The sequence below is a fragment of the Colossoma macropomum genome, unplaced genomic scaffold, assembly GCF_904425465.1.
Source record: "Colossoma macropomum unplaced genomic scaffold, Colossoma_macropomum, whole genome shotgun sequence".
NCBI lineage: Eukaryota > Metazoa > Chordata > Actinopteri > Characiformes > Serrasalmidae > Colossoma > Colossoma macropomum.
In genome coordinates, this window is record NW_023494800.1 from 17437276 (window position 1) to 17454367 (window position 17092).

Here is a 17092-nt window from a genome sequence, read left to right on the forward strand (position 1 = left end):
ACTTCTTCAAAATTCTGTCCATACTTCATTCAGGGATGGATTACTGACTGGGCCATTGGGGCCAGTGCCCCGGTGTCTTTGAATGCCTTGAGAGGGGTGAAAAACTTGGGACAATCCACAGCAGATGTAAACATTAAATGAATGAGCAGTTCTTAATTTTGCCCAAATTACAAAATAAATCTAAAAATATACATATTTTATCTTTTCTCAGGCCCATTTTTTGTTTTCAGTGTCTTTCAAATGAGATGTTACTGTTTGCCCTTTCATGTGTGTAAGACTGCTGCTGTTTTGCATTATGACTCAATTTGGCTTGAAAGAAAAAGCGAAGAATTTTACACAAAAATCTTCAATTCTTTACAGAACAGTTATGATGTAGACACAGTAGGATACTGCACATTAATAAGGCTAATTTTGTTTTTTTTCAAAATCCAAAAAACTCATGAACGTGAAATATTATTCATTCTCATCCTGTTACTGTTGGAGTACTCATAACCTTAAAACTCCAAAGACGTGCAAGACCATGATCCATCCCTGCTTCCACTATCATGTAAAAGTTTGTATTTTTTAGTGTATTTTTAAAACTTCTTACCAAAACAGTCTTACCAAAACAACCAAATTGAATTGATTAATGGTGAAATCTTTCGTGATGCATTAAATCATTTCCTCTAGCAATATAATCAAAGTAAATCAGTGTGAGGACAGAGACATATGAGCCACATAGGCCTCCAAAACACAGACCTATGCCCATGACATCATAAGCTTTTACAGCACTGTGTAATGAGCTTTTTACAGCACTGTGGTTCATTTTTTCTCCCATTCCTCTTGGCAAACTGTCTTTACCATCACTGTGCTTATGGTGTTCTTGGGATCATACATGCAGCTCGTCTTTCTCCAAACACAATGAGCAGAATTATTACCAAAAAGTTCTATATGAGCAAATTTTAGATGTACATCTGTGTTGGTTCTTTTTCAGCAGAAGAGTTTTAGGTGGGGTAGGAATGGAAATGATTGCGGTGCAGTTCACTGCTTATTGTTCTCAGTGTAACTGCTGTTCCTGCTGCTTTTAGGTCATACTATTTGGAGTTCCATGAACTTACCATTATCAATTACCAATTTTTATTTAACCTTAATTATATATATATATATGAAACAAAAACAATGAAAAGGTGTATGAATACTTTTCCCTCACTGTAAATATTAACAGAAGGCTAGCTGCATGTGTGTTGGGGGTCTGTAAGTGGTGTGTATGCCATGAGACAAAGGCTGCAGGGTGAAATTAGAGTGATAATAACACAGATGGCACGCACCACTGTCTGATGATTGACCTGAATGACCTCGTCGCCAGCATGGATTTTCTTACAGCGGTCAGCTGGGGACTGCAAGAAAGAGACAGAGAGGAAGTAGAAAGAGAGAGAGAGACAAAAAGAGCGTGAGAGAGAGAGAGAGAGAGAGAGAGAGAGAGAGAGATGGAGAAAGGACAGTGGTGGAAAAAGGGGGGATTACACGCAGCTCTACACCCTCATTTCCCAGCACGTCATCAGTTTTTTCATTATTGAAATAATGAAAATTGCCTTTTACCCCTTCTGTAGTTCCTGTAATTACATGTAGGCCGTCATACGTCGACTTGATGTACATGCCCTGGGGGAAGAAGAGGAACATTTTAGAGCCATTGCCTGAAAATCCCGGTCACACACACGCTGAACACTCCTACTCTATTTCAAAGCCCCCTGCTGTCAGATACATGCACTCAAACAGCCTTTGACACACAAGTTTCAGAACAGCCAGCGAGAGGAGAAAGAAAGAGCAAGCATGAGAGAGCAAATTTTTTATCCAGCTCTGTCCAGGCTCCATTGAACTGCAGCATGTGTTTGTGCATATGTGAGTATGTGTGTGTGTGAATGTGTGGAAGCGTTACAGCCCCAAGCTTGCATGACCACTACAACTAGCATCCTTGACTAAGTGCTGATGAGTGTGCACAGTGACGTGCAGGGGAGCGGTAGCGTGTTGTGCTCCTCACGTGCTGCTCAACACTCGTCCTGCTTTTGTCACTGTTCAAATACGTCCAGCCTCTCAGAGCCTCACATGCTGCTACAAGCAGGCCACACCGCCCCCTATCCATTCCACTTACATTTCAACTGTGAATCAACTGATCACAACAGTCTAATGTTTAGCCCTTTGAATTCTAGGCTTACTATTTGTTATTAATACTTCTTTTTCAGTAGTTAATTTATATTATTTGCTAACTATTATGATACTCTATATTATTTGCTAACTACTATGAAACTAAGTTACATAGTTATGAGAGTGATAGATTGAAGTGTGAGCCCACATACATTAAGGTTTAAAGTGATAGTCTGGTCAAAATTGACATACTTTTCCCCTTAGCCTAAATGTAATTGATCTACACTAAGTAAAAACTTAGTGTGCAAAGTTTGCTTCTTTAGTTTTGTACTGGAGCTATGAAGTGGAGTTAGCATTGTACAAACTTGCCTCAAATCAGATCAAATCTCAAATTTTTTCTATTTTTGCAAATCATTGCTGCAAGAAAATGTAAAAAGGTTGAAGTTCAAAAGTATCTACATTGTTATTTCCAATTTGTCTAGATTATTTGAATACAGTAGCTGGCCTATACATTGTATGAAAATTTCATAATGAATAGACCAATAGAAATGCACTATATACAAAAAAGAAATCTAAATAAATAAAATCCCTTTACATTAAGTTACATTAAAGGGGAATTCCACACATTTTCTAAATTTCTGCATAATTCAGTCTTTGAGATGTAAACTAACAGTCATTCAGAGTGGTTTGATGTGAGATGGTTTATTATTGAGAAACTTGGTGTTAGGTGAGTTATGGTGATAGGAACCAGAGGTCACAATGCCTACAACACAAATATAGTATTTACTAACGAAAAAAAGGTTTCTTTGGGGATTATTTTGCCTTACAACTTAGTCTGTACCCCTCTGTCATGAGTGCATTTGTAAAAAAAACATTTTTAGGCCAAAATCTTATCTCAAGACTATTATAAAACAATGTCTCATCAGGCATCAGGTAACAAATTCATAGCCATTTCATATAATAACTTTATGTGAGGGAGCTTTTACAGGTATTAATCACTCCAGGTGTCTGGTTCCTATCACCACCACTGTGAACGATTCTGACTCAGTAAGTTTTTTTCTAGAATGGAGATTTTTGGAGAAATTATTATTATTTTTTTTGACAGTAATGAACTGTCATACAAGGTCATAACATATCATTCAAGTCATTTTATAGATAATGGTATGTCTTGAATGTAAGACTAATTCAGCTGTGGCAGGAATTTGTTTTGCATCTTGCTGTGGAGGGAAGAACAGGGGTTTAAAACATCTTTGAGCAGGTTCTGAATACAGTGGCAATGTATTCAGGTTAGCCTCATGAAGCAGATGGAATTCACTTTAAATCTTACCCATAAAAGAACTCAGCTATCACTCATTCTGACTAAAGCTTAACCACTTAAGTTTTGTCCGGTAAAAACAGCGAATCCTAGGAGATAAATAAATCTCATGCTAATGTTGGGGGAGCTCCTGCAGTCATGATTTCAGGGCAGTTTGAGCAGGGCACCAAACTTCGCTGGACTCCAGCTCTCCAGGACCAGAGCTGGACACCCCAGTACATGTAATTCACAAAGCCACATGAATGCAGCCACACCCACCAGCCCCTCTGTGGATTTGATGTTGTCCAGATGCACCACCTCCAGATGAGCTGCCTGTGACACCATGGGGTCTGAGGACAGCGTGATGATGTGGTCACACACTCCTGACAGCGTCTTACACTGCAGAGGGAGGGGAAAGAAAAGAGATTCAGCACCAATGGTTTTCTAGGTCAGTCTCAGTTCACTCACAAAATGTGCATTAGCAAAAACAAACTTTATTTATTGCATTATGTACTGATGATGAAATGCCCTCAGAGAACTGTGCAATATCAACAGAGCAGTAATGTATGAATACAGATGAATAAATACAATGCAAACAAGAGCGTAATACTCTAGAAAGATTGTGACAGTCAGGCATAGATTTTGTTCCTATGTTTATATTAAGTGTCTGTAATAAATGTGCAGTTACACATTAACAATGAATAAAGCAACACCGAAACTACCGCTGATATATTCACTGTTACACTGTTAGTGTAGCACAGCTTATGTAAATACACAGTCTCAATGTTTACTCATGTAATTACTCAAGTGTGTTTTATAGTTGTAGCAGCATATTTTTTTTCTTATGTAAATACACATGTATAATAGAGTGAGTAATTACAATTGTATGAACTGCTGTTTTTCAGGAGATGTGTAATTACCCACCATTATGACTTCCACAGCATCTGCATAGGGAATGCCAACTTTCCCAACATTTAGCTGGCTGTACTAATGACACAAATATTCCACAGTAACTATATTAAATTATGTAAAAGTTACACTTTAAACATGAGTGGACAGCTCATGTGTAGTTGTTATGTGGGTACATTGAAATTACAGATAATAACAGGTAATCCAGACACTGCATGGATTATGTTGCAAAATGCATTATAGACCATTTCAAAGAATTTTGTTTTTATTTTTTTCATGACATACGTTGCTAGGAGTGGGCTTTACCCATACAAGAAATATGAATGGTATGATGAATAACACCTTTATTAGAAAAAAAAAATGTGTTTTCCACTGTATTCATGTATACATTTCAGATGTTATTTTTTTTCAAAAACGTATTATTTTAAAAAAGTTACAATTGAATTTGTTGCATTTTGGAATAAAACTTTTCATATTTCATCTTGCATAATAGTTATTTTTAAAGATATTTGCTGTTGCCGTGTAAATTCCATCACATTACAGAATGGTTTAAAGCCAGATCTTTGATTAGGTTACCATATCACAACACAAGCACACTACTACAGCTAGCTAAATGCAGACACAGCACATGTACTTATAAAGTAGGTAATTACACACTTGTTACAATCAGAAATGGTCTTCGAAAAATAGTGGCCTATTACAAATGTGTAATTACATAAGAGAAAATATGCTGTTACAATTATCAAGATACACTTGTTTAATTACTGTAGTTACATTGTTGTTGTATGTATTTTAATGAGTAATACAGTTATTGCAGGAAATTATTGTAAAGTGGGACCAAGTCAATGTCATTAGAGATTTTATTTAAACTAATTCAGGCATTTTTCTTTTGGTCCACTAATCACAAAATGTTCACACAATGTAAAGAGCAGCTGGTTGTATTGAAAAGTAAAAACGGAGGAAAGATTTTGATATGATGGTATATGGTATATGATGATATGCTATCTAGCTAGCTAAGAGAACAGAGTTATTCATATCAAACATAGGGATCAGGTAATGAAGCAGGCTCTCTCTCTCTCTCTCTCTCTCTCTCTCTCTCTCTCTCTCTCTCTCTATCCTTCTCTCTCTCTCTCTCTCTCTCTCTCTCTCTCTCTCTCTCTCTCTATCTCTATCCCTCTCTCTCTCTCTCATAAGCAGGAGCCACTGCTGGGCTGCAATATGCTGAGCTTTTGATTGTGTGGTCACTGTGACGTCCCATAAACACCATCTGTGCTGAGACGGCGGGGATGTTGTTGATGCCTTGTGATGTAATCACGTGAGCAGGCAGTCATGTGATCAGATGAGCATCTCTGACAGATCGCCGTCATGAGCTACTGCCATCAGCCTATTCATCTGTCTCCCATCTTGTCTCTCATTCTGTCTCTATTTCTGTGTGTGGATCCAGTTACCCATGTGTGAAAGCCTGGCGCTTTCGGTTTGTCTGTGTATGACTGAAATATGAATTGTATGTGTCATTATCAGGAGTGTTCTCAGTGCTGCGGCTGAAGATCTCTTTCTCTCTCCCTCTCTCTCTCTGTCTGTCTTTCTCCTGTCCTGGTATTTATAGCAGGAGGGCAGCTGCGTCCTGATGGGCACTGCAGCGTAGGACAGACAATCTGCAGAGCTCTATAAATTACACACGCGCACACATACACACACACGCGTACACACACACACAAACAAACAGAGATACACACACACACACACACAAACAAACAGAGACTCACATACACACACAATTTTTCACTTACCACATGCAGGATTTTATTCTCTGCTTCATACACGGTGCTGTCCTGCAAAAGAGAGAGAGATGACATTTTACATTAGGATTAGGATTATTCCTTGTCACCTCAGGGCCTAGTAGGTCAGGTCATAGATTTCCTCAAAAAAAAAAAGTAAGAAATAAAGGATTGAATTCCTGCCACCACGCAAAATTTCACACTTGTGCTTTGAATCGTTTTTAGGCCTCTTAAATGAAACGAAACTCGTCACTGAATGCTAATGTCTGACTGGATGGAGATCAAATTTTTAGAGAGAATAAATACAACACTAAGAATAATATTTAACGTAAATAGGGTTAATGTAATATAGACCTGATAGCTGTCACAATTATCAGATAAAACTTGATTATTCAATTTAAAAATTAATTGATTAAAATTTTAATTCTTGATGAATCAGTTTAGTGATCATTTGAATGAAGCCCAGGGTATCTGCAGGTCATTGAAAAGCTGTGTTTAGCAGTCTGAAGATTCTCCACAAGGGGGAGCAGTGAGCGCTCAAGTTGCTTATGTCTGCTGGCCTGAGTAGTACTAAACTCTGCACGGGGAAACGAATAGACCCTACCGCTAGCTTGATACATAAAGTTGAAATTCCCATAGAAAAGCTAGCAGAAATTAGACTGTCATTATCTTAGAGGTGGTATTTACACTACTTATAAAGTAAAGATTTCTGCATTAAATGCTGCTATATAATAATATGCATGGCCAAGACAAGTTCATTAAAGATTCCTCTAAAAGTGCTACTAACATTACTTAGTTAATAGCGTTAAATTCACACCTATATATATATATATATATATATATATATATATATATAAACATTTTTTTCCATAATTTAATCATATCTGTTGGACTCTCTATGGTCTCTATGGACCAAAATGAACTAGAAAAAAGCCTGCTGGAAATGATGTACACATTAGAATCATTGAATTGCACGCCTTTTTTCCAGCGTGCAGAGAATTTCACGTGCATTTGTAACAGGAATATAATAAGAAGCAGAAGCTCTTGCAGCCAACAGGAAAAGATTAATTAGTCAGTGGAGCAGCCAGGTGAAGCAGGTGAGGCAGGGGAATGCTGTGTATGCGTAGTGCTCATGCTGCATATCCTGCAGCCAAACCCTGTCTGAAGTGCTGGAGGCAGCTGAGCTATCTCTCCCTCTCAGACAGCAGTGAGTGGTGAGTCAGTCCACCCACATTGTGCTGCTGCAACACTTCCCTTCTTCCTCTCTCTCCTCTGCTCATTTCCTCCTCTCCTCTGCTCTTCCCTCCATCCCTCTGAGACATCAGCTCTCCGTGACCACGTGTGGGTGGAGACGGCTGCTTTCTAGGAGGAACTCCGCTGTCCAGCTTTAGGACTGTATTTATGACTAATAGGTAACATATTGGGAGACTCCCTCAGCCCACAGCCTGTTCATCTCAATGAGGCCTCACATACACAGTAATTAGGGCTATTATATAATATCTATTTACACACTTTGCACGTCAAGCAGTTTTAAAATGCCAGTCAGATACAAAACAGGCTAAACGGAGCATTTCCAATCCTAACCCAGACCGCAACCACTGAAAAATAAAAAAGTTGCTCTTCATTTATTTTTTGAAAACAATATTTTATCATACATTTTTATTGTTTTTTATTTCTTACCTGATGTCCACTTATGATGATTTATGTACCAAAAATAGTTTAAATTCATTTTTACATCCATTTTCCACTCTCTCTTTGTCCTTTACAACTAAACAGGATGTTTTTATTACTGTGTCTTTAAGTCTATGTAAAACAGTTCTGTTCTGATTGGCTGCCCTGTATTGTGACTCATTAAAAAGTAGTCCGGGCTGAAACAATCCTTATGATATGAATGGACAGGTCAAACCACTGTACAAAGTATACTTTAAACTATTTCACCATGGTAATTTAAAAATCTTACTAAATAATATTACTGTAATTAAAACTGTAATTATCTATTTATAGTAGCATATTGATATACAATAACCAAAAAAGCTTTTTGATTAGCAATATTTGGAACTAGAATTCCAAACTTTTGAACAGCAGTGTATATATAAAGTGTTGGTTTACATGACATCACTAAAACAGTGAAAATGGGTTGTTTTTGCAGTTTAATTTACATATATGGACTGGAGAGAGCTTCAAATAAATCTCAACAAGATTATTTTTTTTGACATTTTACTGTACTCGAGGACATATGGTCTTCACAAGGACAAACATACACACACACACACACACACACACACACACACCATAATGTCCTAATTCTATAGACTCAAAGTTCTGGGACAGCAGTTTCTATCTCTTCTCTCCCACAGGAGCCAGGCCATCATCAGCCGCACTGCCCCATGCTGCAGAAACATTATTTCAATCCAGAGCGTGGAGCTGAGAGCAAGGAAAAAAACATCTATGTCCTCCTTCTACTGAATCCTCTGCCCTGAAAACATCACCCGGCTCTCAAAAGCGTGCCTTTAAAAAGCCTCTGTAGCCTCGCGGACTTAAAATACATCACCACGTCAGCTCCAGGGGAAAAAATAGCAAGCATTTTGAGGTCAGAAAGCACAAATATCAACATTGAGGTTATGCTCAGTGGATTGGGGATGGTGGGAAGACTGTTGTTTTGGTGTGAATTTGAAGGCATACCTGCTGCACTATTGTCGTCAGCTCCAGACACAGCTGGATGACGTTGTTCCTGGTCAGGGAGTAGTCCGCCACTGCGGCAAAGGGAGACCTGAGGAAGAAGTAACACCTGGAATTAACCATTAGATCACTCTTAACCACAGCTGTGTTGACTGTAAAAAAAAATGGAAAATGGCTGAGGTATATTTGAGCATTTGCGAGATCTGGACTGGTAAACAACTGCATTAGCAACTGTCAATTGGCTTTAATAAGTGTTTTTTGATTTAGTGGGAAGGGCATTAGAATTATTGTCCATGGTAATCCACGAGCCACTAGAGCTTAAGGGGTTAATATAAGAAAGAAAGAGAAAAATTCATGGAAAAGAAGGAGCGCACGATGAGGAAAAAGGCACTGAGGGAGACAGAGAGTGGCTAAGATGAGCGAGAGACAGAAAAGGCAGAAAGAAAGGAGCGAGCAGATTTCTTGGTTCACTGCACACATTCACTGAGGACAGGCCAGTAGAAAAGAGCTCAGTGCGTGGCAGCACTCATGCCCATCTCAGACTGACTGTCATTATGTCACCAGAGGATCTCCTGACTTGCACACTACTCAAACTATGCTACCCATCAGGAGTTTAGGATCAATATATTCAATTATATAAATCCAATTTGGTTGAAGATAAATGGGTAAAATCATTGTGACTTACTTGTTTACATGGATCTAGGAAGCTATAAATAAATAAATAAATAAACAAATACGTTTTATAAATAGTTTTGAAAGTGGTAAAATAGAGGTAGATCTTTTGCTTCCTTTGTGGACTTTTTTGTCTTACAATGCCCTGCATGTACTTCTCCACCATTAATGGATTTAGAAAATTACGTTTTTAGGCCAAAACCTAACATACAAACTCTCAGGCATCAGAGACTATAACGATTTTGTGTAATAACTAACTGTGATTTAACTTTTAGAAGTATTATATTATTCAGACGTCCGGTTCCTATCACCACCACTGTGAACACTGTGAGTTTCCCTTTAACCCTTAGAAACCTAAACTTGTTGGGATTTTTTTTTTTTGTATTTTGGGTCAATTACAATTACAATTGCAATTCTAAAGTACTTACAAGAGACGGTCACACATGCCATATGTTGTTAATTTCAGGAGTCCCTGGGCTACTCAGATATACCATTATTTGACATGTAAATCCTAACAAATATTTTATATCTTGATGAATTTGACTAATTTTTAATCAAAAATTTACCTAGCGCCTTCAAAATTTTGTAATTTTTTGCTTAAGATATTGTAGATATCTTTTTAGAAATTATTTGTCTGGAGTGTCTGTGAGCTGAAAGTGCAAAAATTGTGATAGTGATTCATTCTATTGGTTATTAAAAGTAAACAAAAACAATTAGCATAAGGCGGCTATGTTTTTATTGATTTTCTGTCCTCTTGGATTCATGCTGAGTGCATGAAACTCTGATACACAGCAAGACAGGCTTTATTTTAAACTACAAATTGAGTTGCATTATTAATATCGTATATTCTTAATACTCAAAATCAATGTAAACTGAAAGACAGAACTGAATATTATTAATTTTATAATAATATTTGTCATATTTATTGTTATTTAACTGTTAAAATGTGTTTTAGGGCCTGTTTGTTTGATTTTGAGAGAAAGAGGGAAAGTAATAATATAGTATACTATTAATAAATGAATCCTGTTGTTATAAAAACATGTGAAACATTGAATAAAGCATGAAACACCTTTTCAGGTTATAACATAAAAAAATCTACACTGTTTATGATACAATTAGATATAATCAGTAATTCCAAACTTTTGAATGGTAGTGTACTTCCATGCATTTAGAGCCTGTTTTACTAACAGCACAGTATTAGAGTGTCTGAGATGTCTGTATCTAGACACAGGGACGTAAGCACATGATGACAACAAAGAGGAGGCAGTGAGCCGGCATATACAATATTCATGACTGTGGGATCCCTTGTCATAGTTTATAATGAGGGCGTAATAAGCGCTAAGTGATGGCCCTGAGCCACGTCCTGCTGGCATCCTGTCCTCAGAGACTGAATGAGAATGAGGCCCCGCCAGGCCCACCATAATACAGGGACATGGAACAGGAAATTAATTGCTCTCTGGAGTTATGAGTATGTGCTGTTAGGCAGAAGAGCCAATGGACTGGTCTAATACAGAGAGCTTGAATAATGCACACAAACACGCTCCTCACGGATCAACACGAGCTCTAAGCCGGTGTGCTTGCTCCTTTCGGGACCAACTCCTCCAAACAGAAGGCTCTTACGTAAGAGCTTTGCTCATCTTTTGTTTATCAACCGATTGCTCCGAAGCATTATGTAAAAAAATCAACATGATTGTGTTTTCAGTGACCCTGCGCATGACCCCACTGATAATCACTTCACAACAGAGCCTTTTAGCCAGGGTAAGTAATCACATGACCCAAGAGGACAATAGCAAGGAGTGCTTTGGTTACACACTGTACTTGCATATGTATGAATAAAGGGATTGTTTGGTGAAAAATCAAACTTGCACAGTTTTCCCCATAGTACTGAGTGTAGTCAATCAGGTAATACATGTTTGATGAACAAATCTTGCATCTTTAGTTTTGCATTAGAGCAATGAGGCTAACTTAGCTGACAAGCAACAGAAGTAACATCCCACCAGTTAGCATTGTGTGAACTGCATCCCTAAATCATCACACAGTTTCCTCAGTCTCAGGTTGTTAAAGGAGTCATAACAAACAAAACTTCACTTGTATGTTACTCGTCACTGTGTCTACATCCAAGAAAAGAGTACATCCCTTTTACAGAAGACATGTGATTCTACAGACTGTTAGGAACTGTTGCCACACACTGAACAAATGTTCTGTCCTGCTCAAATAATCATGCCCACTAAACCAGCCTTCATACTTTGACCACCGCAGCCGCTGGTACAATGGACCTCTCTGATGGACAAGAGAGTGATGTAAACAGTAATGTAATGCCTGATGTGCTCTTAATCTATGGATCTGCTACGAAATGCATATTTACCACTGTCAGCTTGAAGCTAACATAACACCGAAATCCTTGTTTCCAGGCTAGTGGAAATTAGCCAAGGGCTTCTTACAAAATGAAATACAAGGTTTCTGCATCAAACACTGCTGTGTAGTGCATGCTTGGGTGGCACATGCACATGATTTAGTGACAGCATCTAGCTCTCAGTGTAAACAAGCCAAGAAAGTTGAACATGTTTCTCTATACTGTCCAGCAATTGTTGAGCTTTCCACCAAAGTACAGTACACTGTAAAAACCTTACACTCACCCCCTTCAACTAAGCCAGCCAATGGAAGCAGTGGTCATTAGCATACAAAATAAACACACAGGTAATTACCTTTTGTTCACAGAGGAGTAAATGATAGGGTAAAATATATCATACAAAGACTGAATTGAGGTGTTATTTGTCTTATACTGTTCACAGTGCTCTTTCAACAAGCATAGGGCATTTTATATAATTGAATGAAAATGACTAAAATATGTCTCCTTTATGTAATCTCAATTAGACTTGCTTATGTGATTTCTGACTGCATGGCATTAATAAAAATGAACAAAAGTATATTGCATAGCTAAAAAGAGCAGTAAAAGCTATCTTGAAACCTGAACTTTGTGTGAACCGATTTCAGGCACGCATCTTGCATGATGCTAATTGGTGGTGTAGTGAATAATCTTCCATTTCTGTATAGCTGCTTTAGCCTTTAGCACAAATCTAATAAAGCAAACTTTGGACACCAAACATGTCTTGGCTGATCACTCACATTTGAGATAAAGGAAAAATGTGTAAATTTAACTTTTTGCCAAAAACATCTTTACCCCCTTAACATTCCAGGTTTATTTCATTCAAAGGTTTATAATTCAGTAACTACAGGGACGAATGGAGCTATTCTTAGGTTATAGAAGTGTGTAATAAAACTTTGGGCCCACCGGTTGTTAAGGGTTTAAACATTAGTAAGTGTTGGACCATGTTTATGTGTGTGTGTGTGTGTGTGTGTGTGTGTGTGTGTATTTCTGTGTGGGCAAGGGCTGACCTGTCTAGCCAGGCCAGAAGGCTCTTGGCAGCAGCAATAAGATCCACCACGGAGGTGAGGAAGTCGTTGGGGAGCTTGCGTGTAGCTCGGCCGTCGTAGTGGCCTCCTCGCCTGCGGCCCGTTATGAAGTTCTGCAAGTTCTTTGCGGAGGCGTTGAGCTTATGTGATAGAGTCTTCAGATGTTCTGTCTCCAGACCATAGTTCTGAGAGAGGCCACGAAAAGAGAGATACATGTCAATATGAAATCCAAACGGATTTGTTAAAGCAATAGTTCAGCAAATAAAAGTGTCATTTTCAATGGACAAAAGTATCTTACATGGCTATAACCAGTAGTAGCAGCCATTGTGAAGACCGCATTCTGTCTGCACTTGTGTTCACTCGCATAGATAAAATATACTATACGGTGCCAGAAACCACATAAGCAAGATATATTTTATTACTATTTGTCACTGATTTTTTTTTATAATTTCTGCATAATTCAATTGTAAAGGTGTAAACAAAGTTATTCAGAGTAGTTTGATGTGAAATCATTGTAGAGAAACATATTGACTATGATTTTCTTTACAGTGTGGAGACAGGAACAAGGGGTCATGATGTCTACAATGCACTTTTTTACTATCCAAAATGCGTAAACTTACAGTGAACCCCTGAGTTTTTATATGTAATGCTAAAAAAATGCATTGTCTTTGGGTACTGTTTTGCCTTAGGCAATGTTTCCATCACAAATGGATTTAAAAAATACATTTTAGGCAAAGACTTTGTCTGAGAACTGTCCTAAAACAATGCCTCAGGCACCAGGTAAAATATTTGTGACTGTTTCATTTATTAACTTTCTGACAGGCAAGCTTTAAAGGTATTAAGTGCTTCGGTTCCTATCACCACTGCTGTGAACTATGCTCAGTAGGTTTCTCTAGAAGGGAATACATTTCCCATCAAACCAATCAGAATTCTTAATGACTGGGGTATGCAGAAATTCTGAAAAGTGAGTGGCATTCCCCTTTTACAACTTGACACAGTTTGAGGCACATATGGGATGATCTAAGTAAGCAGTTTGGGCAAAGTATAAGATATCCGTACTTGTTAGCTGCATTAGCCTTGTAGCTCCAGTGCAAAACTAAAGAAGCAAACTTCAGACACTGAAAATGTCTTAATTAATCAACTACATTTGGGGTAAAGAGAAAAACTGTGTAACTATCACTTTAACCACAAGGAGAAGATTCTACTAGCCTTATTTAGTCAGGCACCTAAGGGCACGTATACAGAAATACATGAGGTCCAGAGAGTGCTTGTGAATAATGGAAAGGCTGGCGGTAAGCATAAAGCAGGACAGAGGGTCAGACTGAGGCACATGCTCCATTACGAGCCTTCTGAAGCTGATGTGTTGGGACATTGCATGAGTATGAAGGAAAGTTATAAAATGCTTGAGGAAACATTCACAATGTGCCACTCAACCTGGGCAAAATATTGCACATATCATGTTCCATAAATACTGCATGTAAAGTGAGGGTACCATTCACATTCTCTGTAGTCTACTTAACATACTGTATTACATCAGTACAAGAGCTCATCATGCAAAATTAACTTTCAAACTGGATGGTGCTCAGTGCTTCCTCTGTCTGATGAATGGAGGAGCCTGTAAAAAATCCCAGGAAAGATGTCACAGTGGAAGAGCTCAGACACTGGTAGATCAGAAGAGCTCTGCTTGTGTGCTGCTTAGAGGTGTAAAATGCATTGATCCATCATGATCTGGAGGTGGCGATTTAACTGCTTAGATATTAAAATGTTAGAATAGATTACAATCAATTATAATAATATTTGTTAAGACTTTGTTTAAAGACTACCTGCCTAAGCATTTAATAAGGTATTTGTAAAGTAATCTTTCTGAGTTATGAAGTCCCTATGTAGGCAGCCTTCAGATAAAGTGATATCTAATATTCAGTGAAACATGCACTAATTTTTTGGCCAAAAAAATTTACCAGACAGTTTACAAAAATGTATTTCAGCTGCTAGCTCACCTGCACAAACATATAGAGGCACAAAAATTGGTCAGTATGAAGATGGTGATTTGACTGCATTGATTTTGGAATGGTAAAATCGATTATAACATATTATGATAATAATATTATGATATAATATTCAATAAACTGTGCACTCATTTTTTGAGATTTTAAATTTTTTATGTTATTTATATTGAAACATGTCACTTCTTAAAAAGAAATGAACTGAGAATGTAAAGGTGGGTGTATTGTTTTCACTGTCTACATTCCACTACTAATGCTGTGCTCAACTGGGGCTTGTAACTCCGAATTTTGCACCTCGTACTAGGAAAAATCACAAAAACACCACCTCAGCAAGTCAGGATGATGTCCTCAACACTGAGCTCAGCAGATGACGTCAAATGAACATGGCTGCTCACAGCACCAATGTTCATGTTCAATGCAGCATTACTAGTTCCTCCAGTCATATTTATGTACTCAGCATTTTTTTCAGTACTTATGAATCGTACCAAAATAACCAATGTGAATGAAACTGTATGGAATTGTAGTGACGTGAAACTTCCTGATGCACTAAACAGTCTCCTAAAGAATCACAACCGAATCAAATTGTTGAGAAGTGAGAGATTTACAGCACTAGCAGGGCTCAGAGAGGACTAATGCTTCCCAAAACCAGTGTAAGAAAGCACCCAGCACATAAACTGACCCACAAACACCAGCACAAGCACAACCCCCCTCCCTTCCCCCGGCAAACCCTGAGCTGTCACTGTACAAGTGCAGCAAGGCCATGACATTCCGCTACCACAATGCTCTGATGCACATGAGAGCCTGTGGGTGTGCGTCATGTGAAAGGCTCAGCGGGGGGGAGGGATGAGTAATCATATTTAATAGTGCAGGGCCTTACACTGGACCCACCTAAAGTAGCATTACATAAGGGCATTTAGCGCAGAAGGCCAGGCTTAAGCTCTTGACTGATGGCCGGGGCTGGAGAACACGCAAAAGGGACAAACTAGCATATCCACGTCCTCCAATGCTTTTTATTCTCTTCCTTCAATCCCAATCTTCCGGCGGCTCAAAGCTTCTGTCTAACACTGCTCGTTTCTTGTTGTTATTCTTCCCTCGCCTCTACTCCTGTCACCCTTCCATCCGCTCTCCCACGCTCACTTTCTTTTGTTCTCTCTCTCTCTCTTTTTCCCTCTCTTCCTCCCTGTGTATGTTGCTTTCTCTCGTCCTTATTTCTAAACGCTCTGCTGGGACGCAGCCTGCAAGCGGCAGTGTGTGGGGTGACAGGAGTAAATAAGGGGGATAATCCCTGGGATTTTCAGGGATTTAAAATGTTTGTTTTGGCTAATATCAATTACAACTCATCAAAAAAACATAAACAGAGCGGCAGTGTGGAATAAACGAGGTCAGGGGCCTCAGCCAAATCAATTCCACCAACAAAGTGGATGCTCAGAACCTTCTGAAAGCACTAAGGCGGACAGAAGCACAGAAATCCGCACAACTAACAACACAGCAAAAGCTTTTGGCACTGACAGAGCGACACTGACCCTGTCCCAGATAAAGCTGTGCCCGCGAGCAAAGCTCTGATCAGCAGCCCATAGCTTCTGACTCAGTTACAGCAATCCACTTCACACCCAACCACCCTGAACTAGAGATCAAAGACAAAAACATCTGGATGAAGCCCACTAGTGTGTTAGAGAACATGTTCACTATGTTGTCTGCGCGTTTGTGTGCTCACCAGTGCACACAGCAGGTCCACAGCCTCCAGGATGAGCTCCTGGTGGCCGATGCGGGACACGCCCAGGTCCTCCAGCTCCTGATGCGTGATGCGCAGCAGCTGCTCCCCGCCCACCTTCTCCTGCTCAAAGTTCTTGATGTACTGCTGCAGACAGTCGTCCAGACCTGTGACAGAGCATACCCATATTACATATTTTCAATAATATAAAACAAATTTTATTGTATTTATTTATTTTATTATTATTTTATATATATATATATATATATATATATATATATATATATATATATATATAAGTTTAGTATGGTGCTACTTCTCTACAATATCATACATTCCAAATAATTCTACAAAATAAGATAAGTCTTAAGAGCCAACTTTGGGCCACATTGGACAGCCCTGTTCAAAAAATGCAGAAAAATCAAACACTGAATAATACATGTCAAATATTTTCAGTTGTAATTTATAAAATAGGAAAAATTCTGAACTAAAAATACTTTTAAAACATAGT

General features: G+C 38.5%; 1 protein-coding gene across 1 annotated transcript in view; it reads right to left on the minus strand.

Annotated features, from left to right (window-relative positions):
* cnksr2b (connector enhancer of kinase suppressor of Ras 2b) overlaps positions 1 to 17092 on the minus strand; it is a 49828-nt gene that overhangs the window by 19331 nt on the left and 13405 nt on the right. Inside the window, exons 2-8 of the mRNA XM_036588812.1 lie at positions 16585 to 16748; positions 12850 to 13052; positions 8785 to 8872; positions 6115 to 6156; positions 3695 to 3814; positions 1579 to 1638; positions 1308 to 1376 (exon numbers count right to left, since the gene is read on the minus strand). Coding sequence (XP_036444705.1) covers positions 1308 to 1376; positions 1579 to 1638; positions 3695 to 3814; positions 6115 to 6156; positions 8785 to 8872; positions 12850 to 13052; positions 16585 to 16748 — 746 coding nt within the window. The remainder of the gene's footprint in view (positions 1 to 1307; positions 1377 to 1578; positions 1639 to 3694; positions 3815 to 6114; positions 6157 to 8784; positions 8873 to 12849; positions 13053 to 16584; positions 16749 to 17092) is intronic.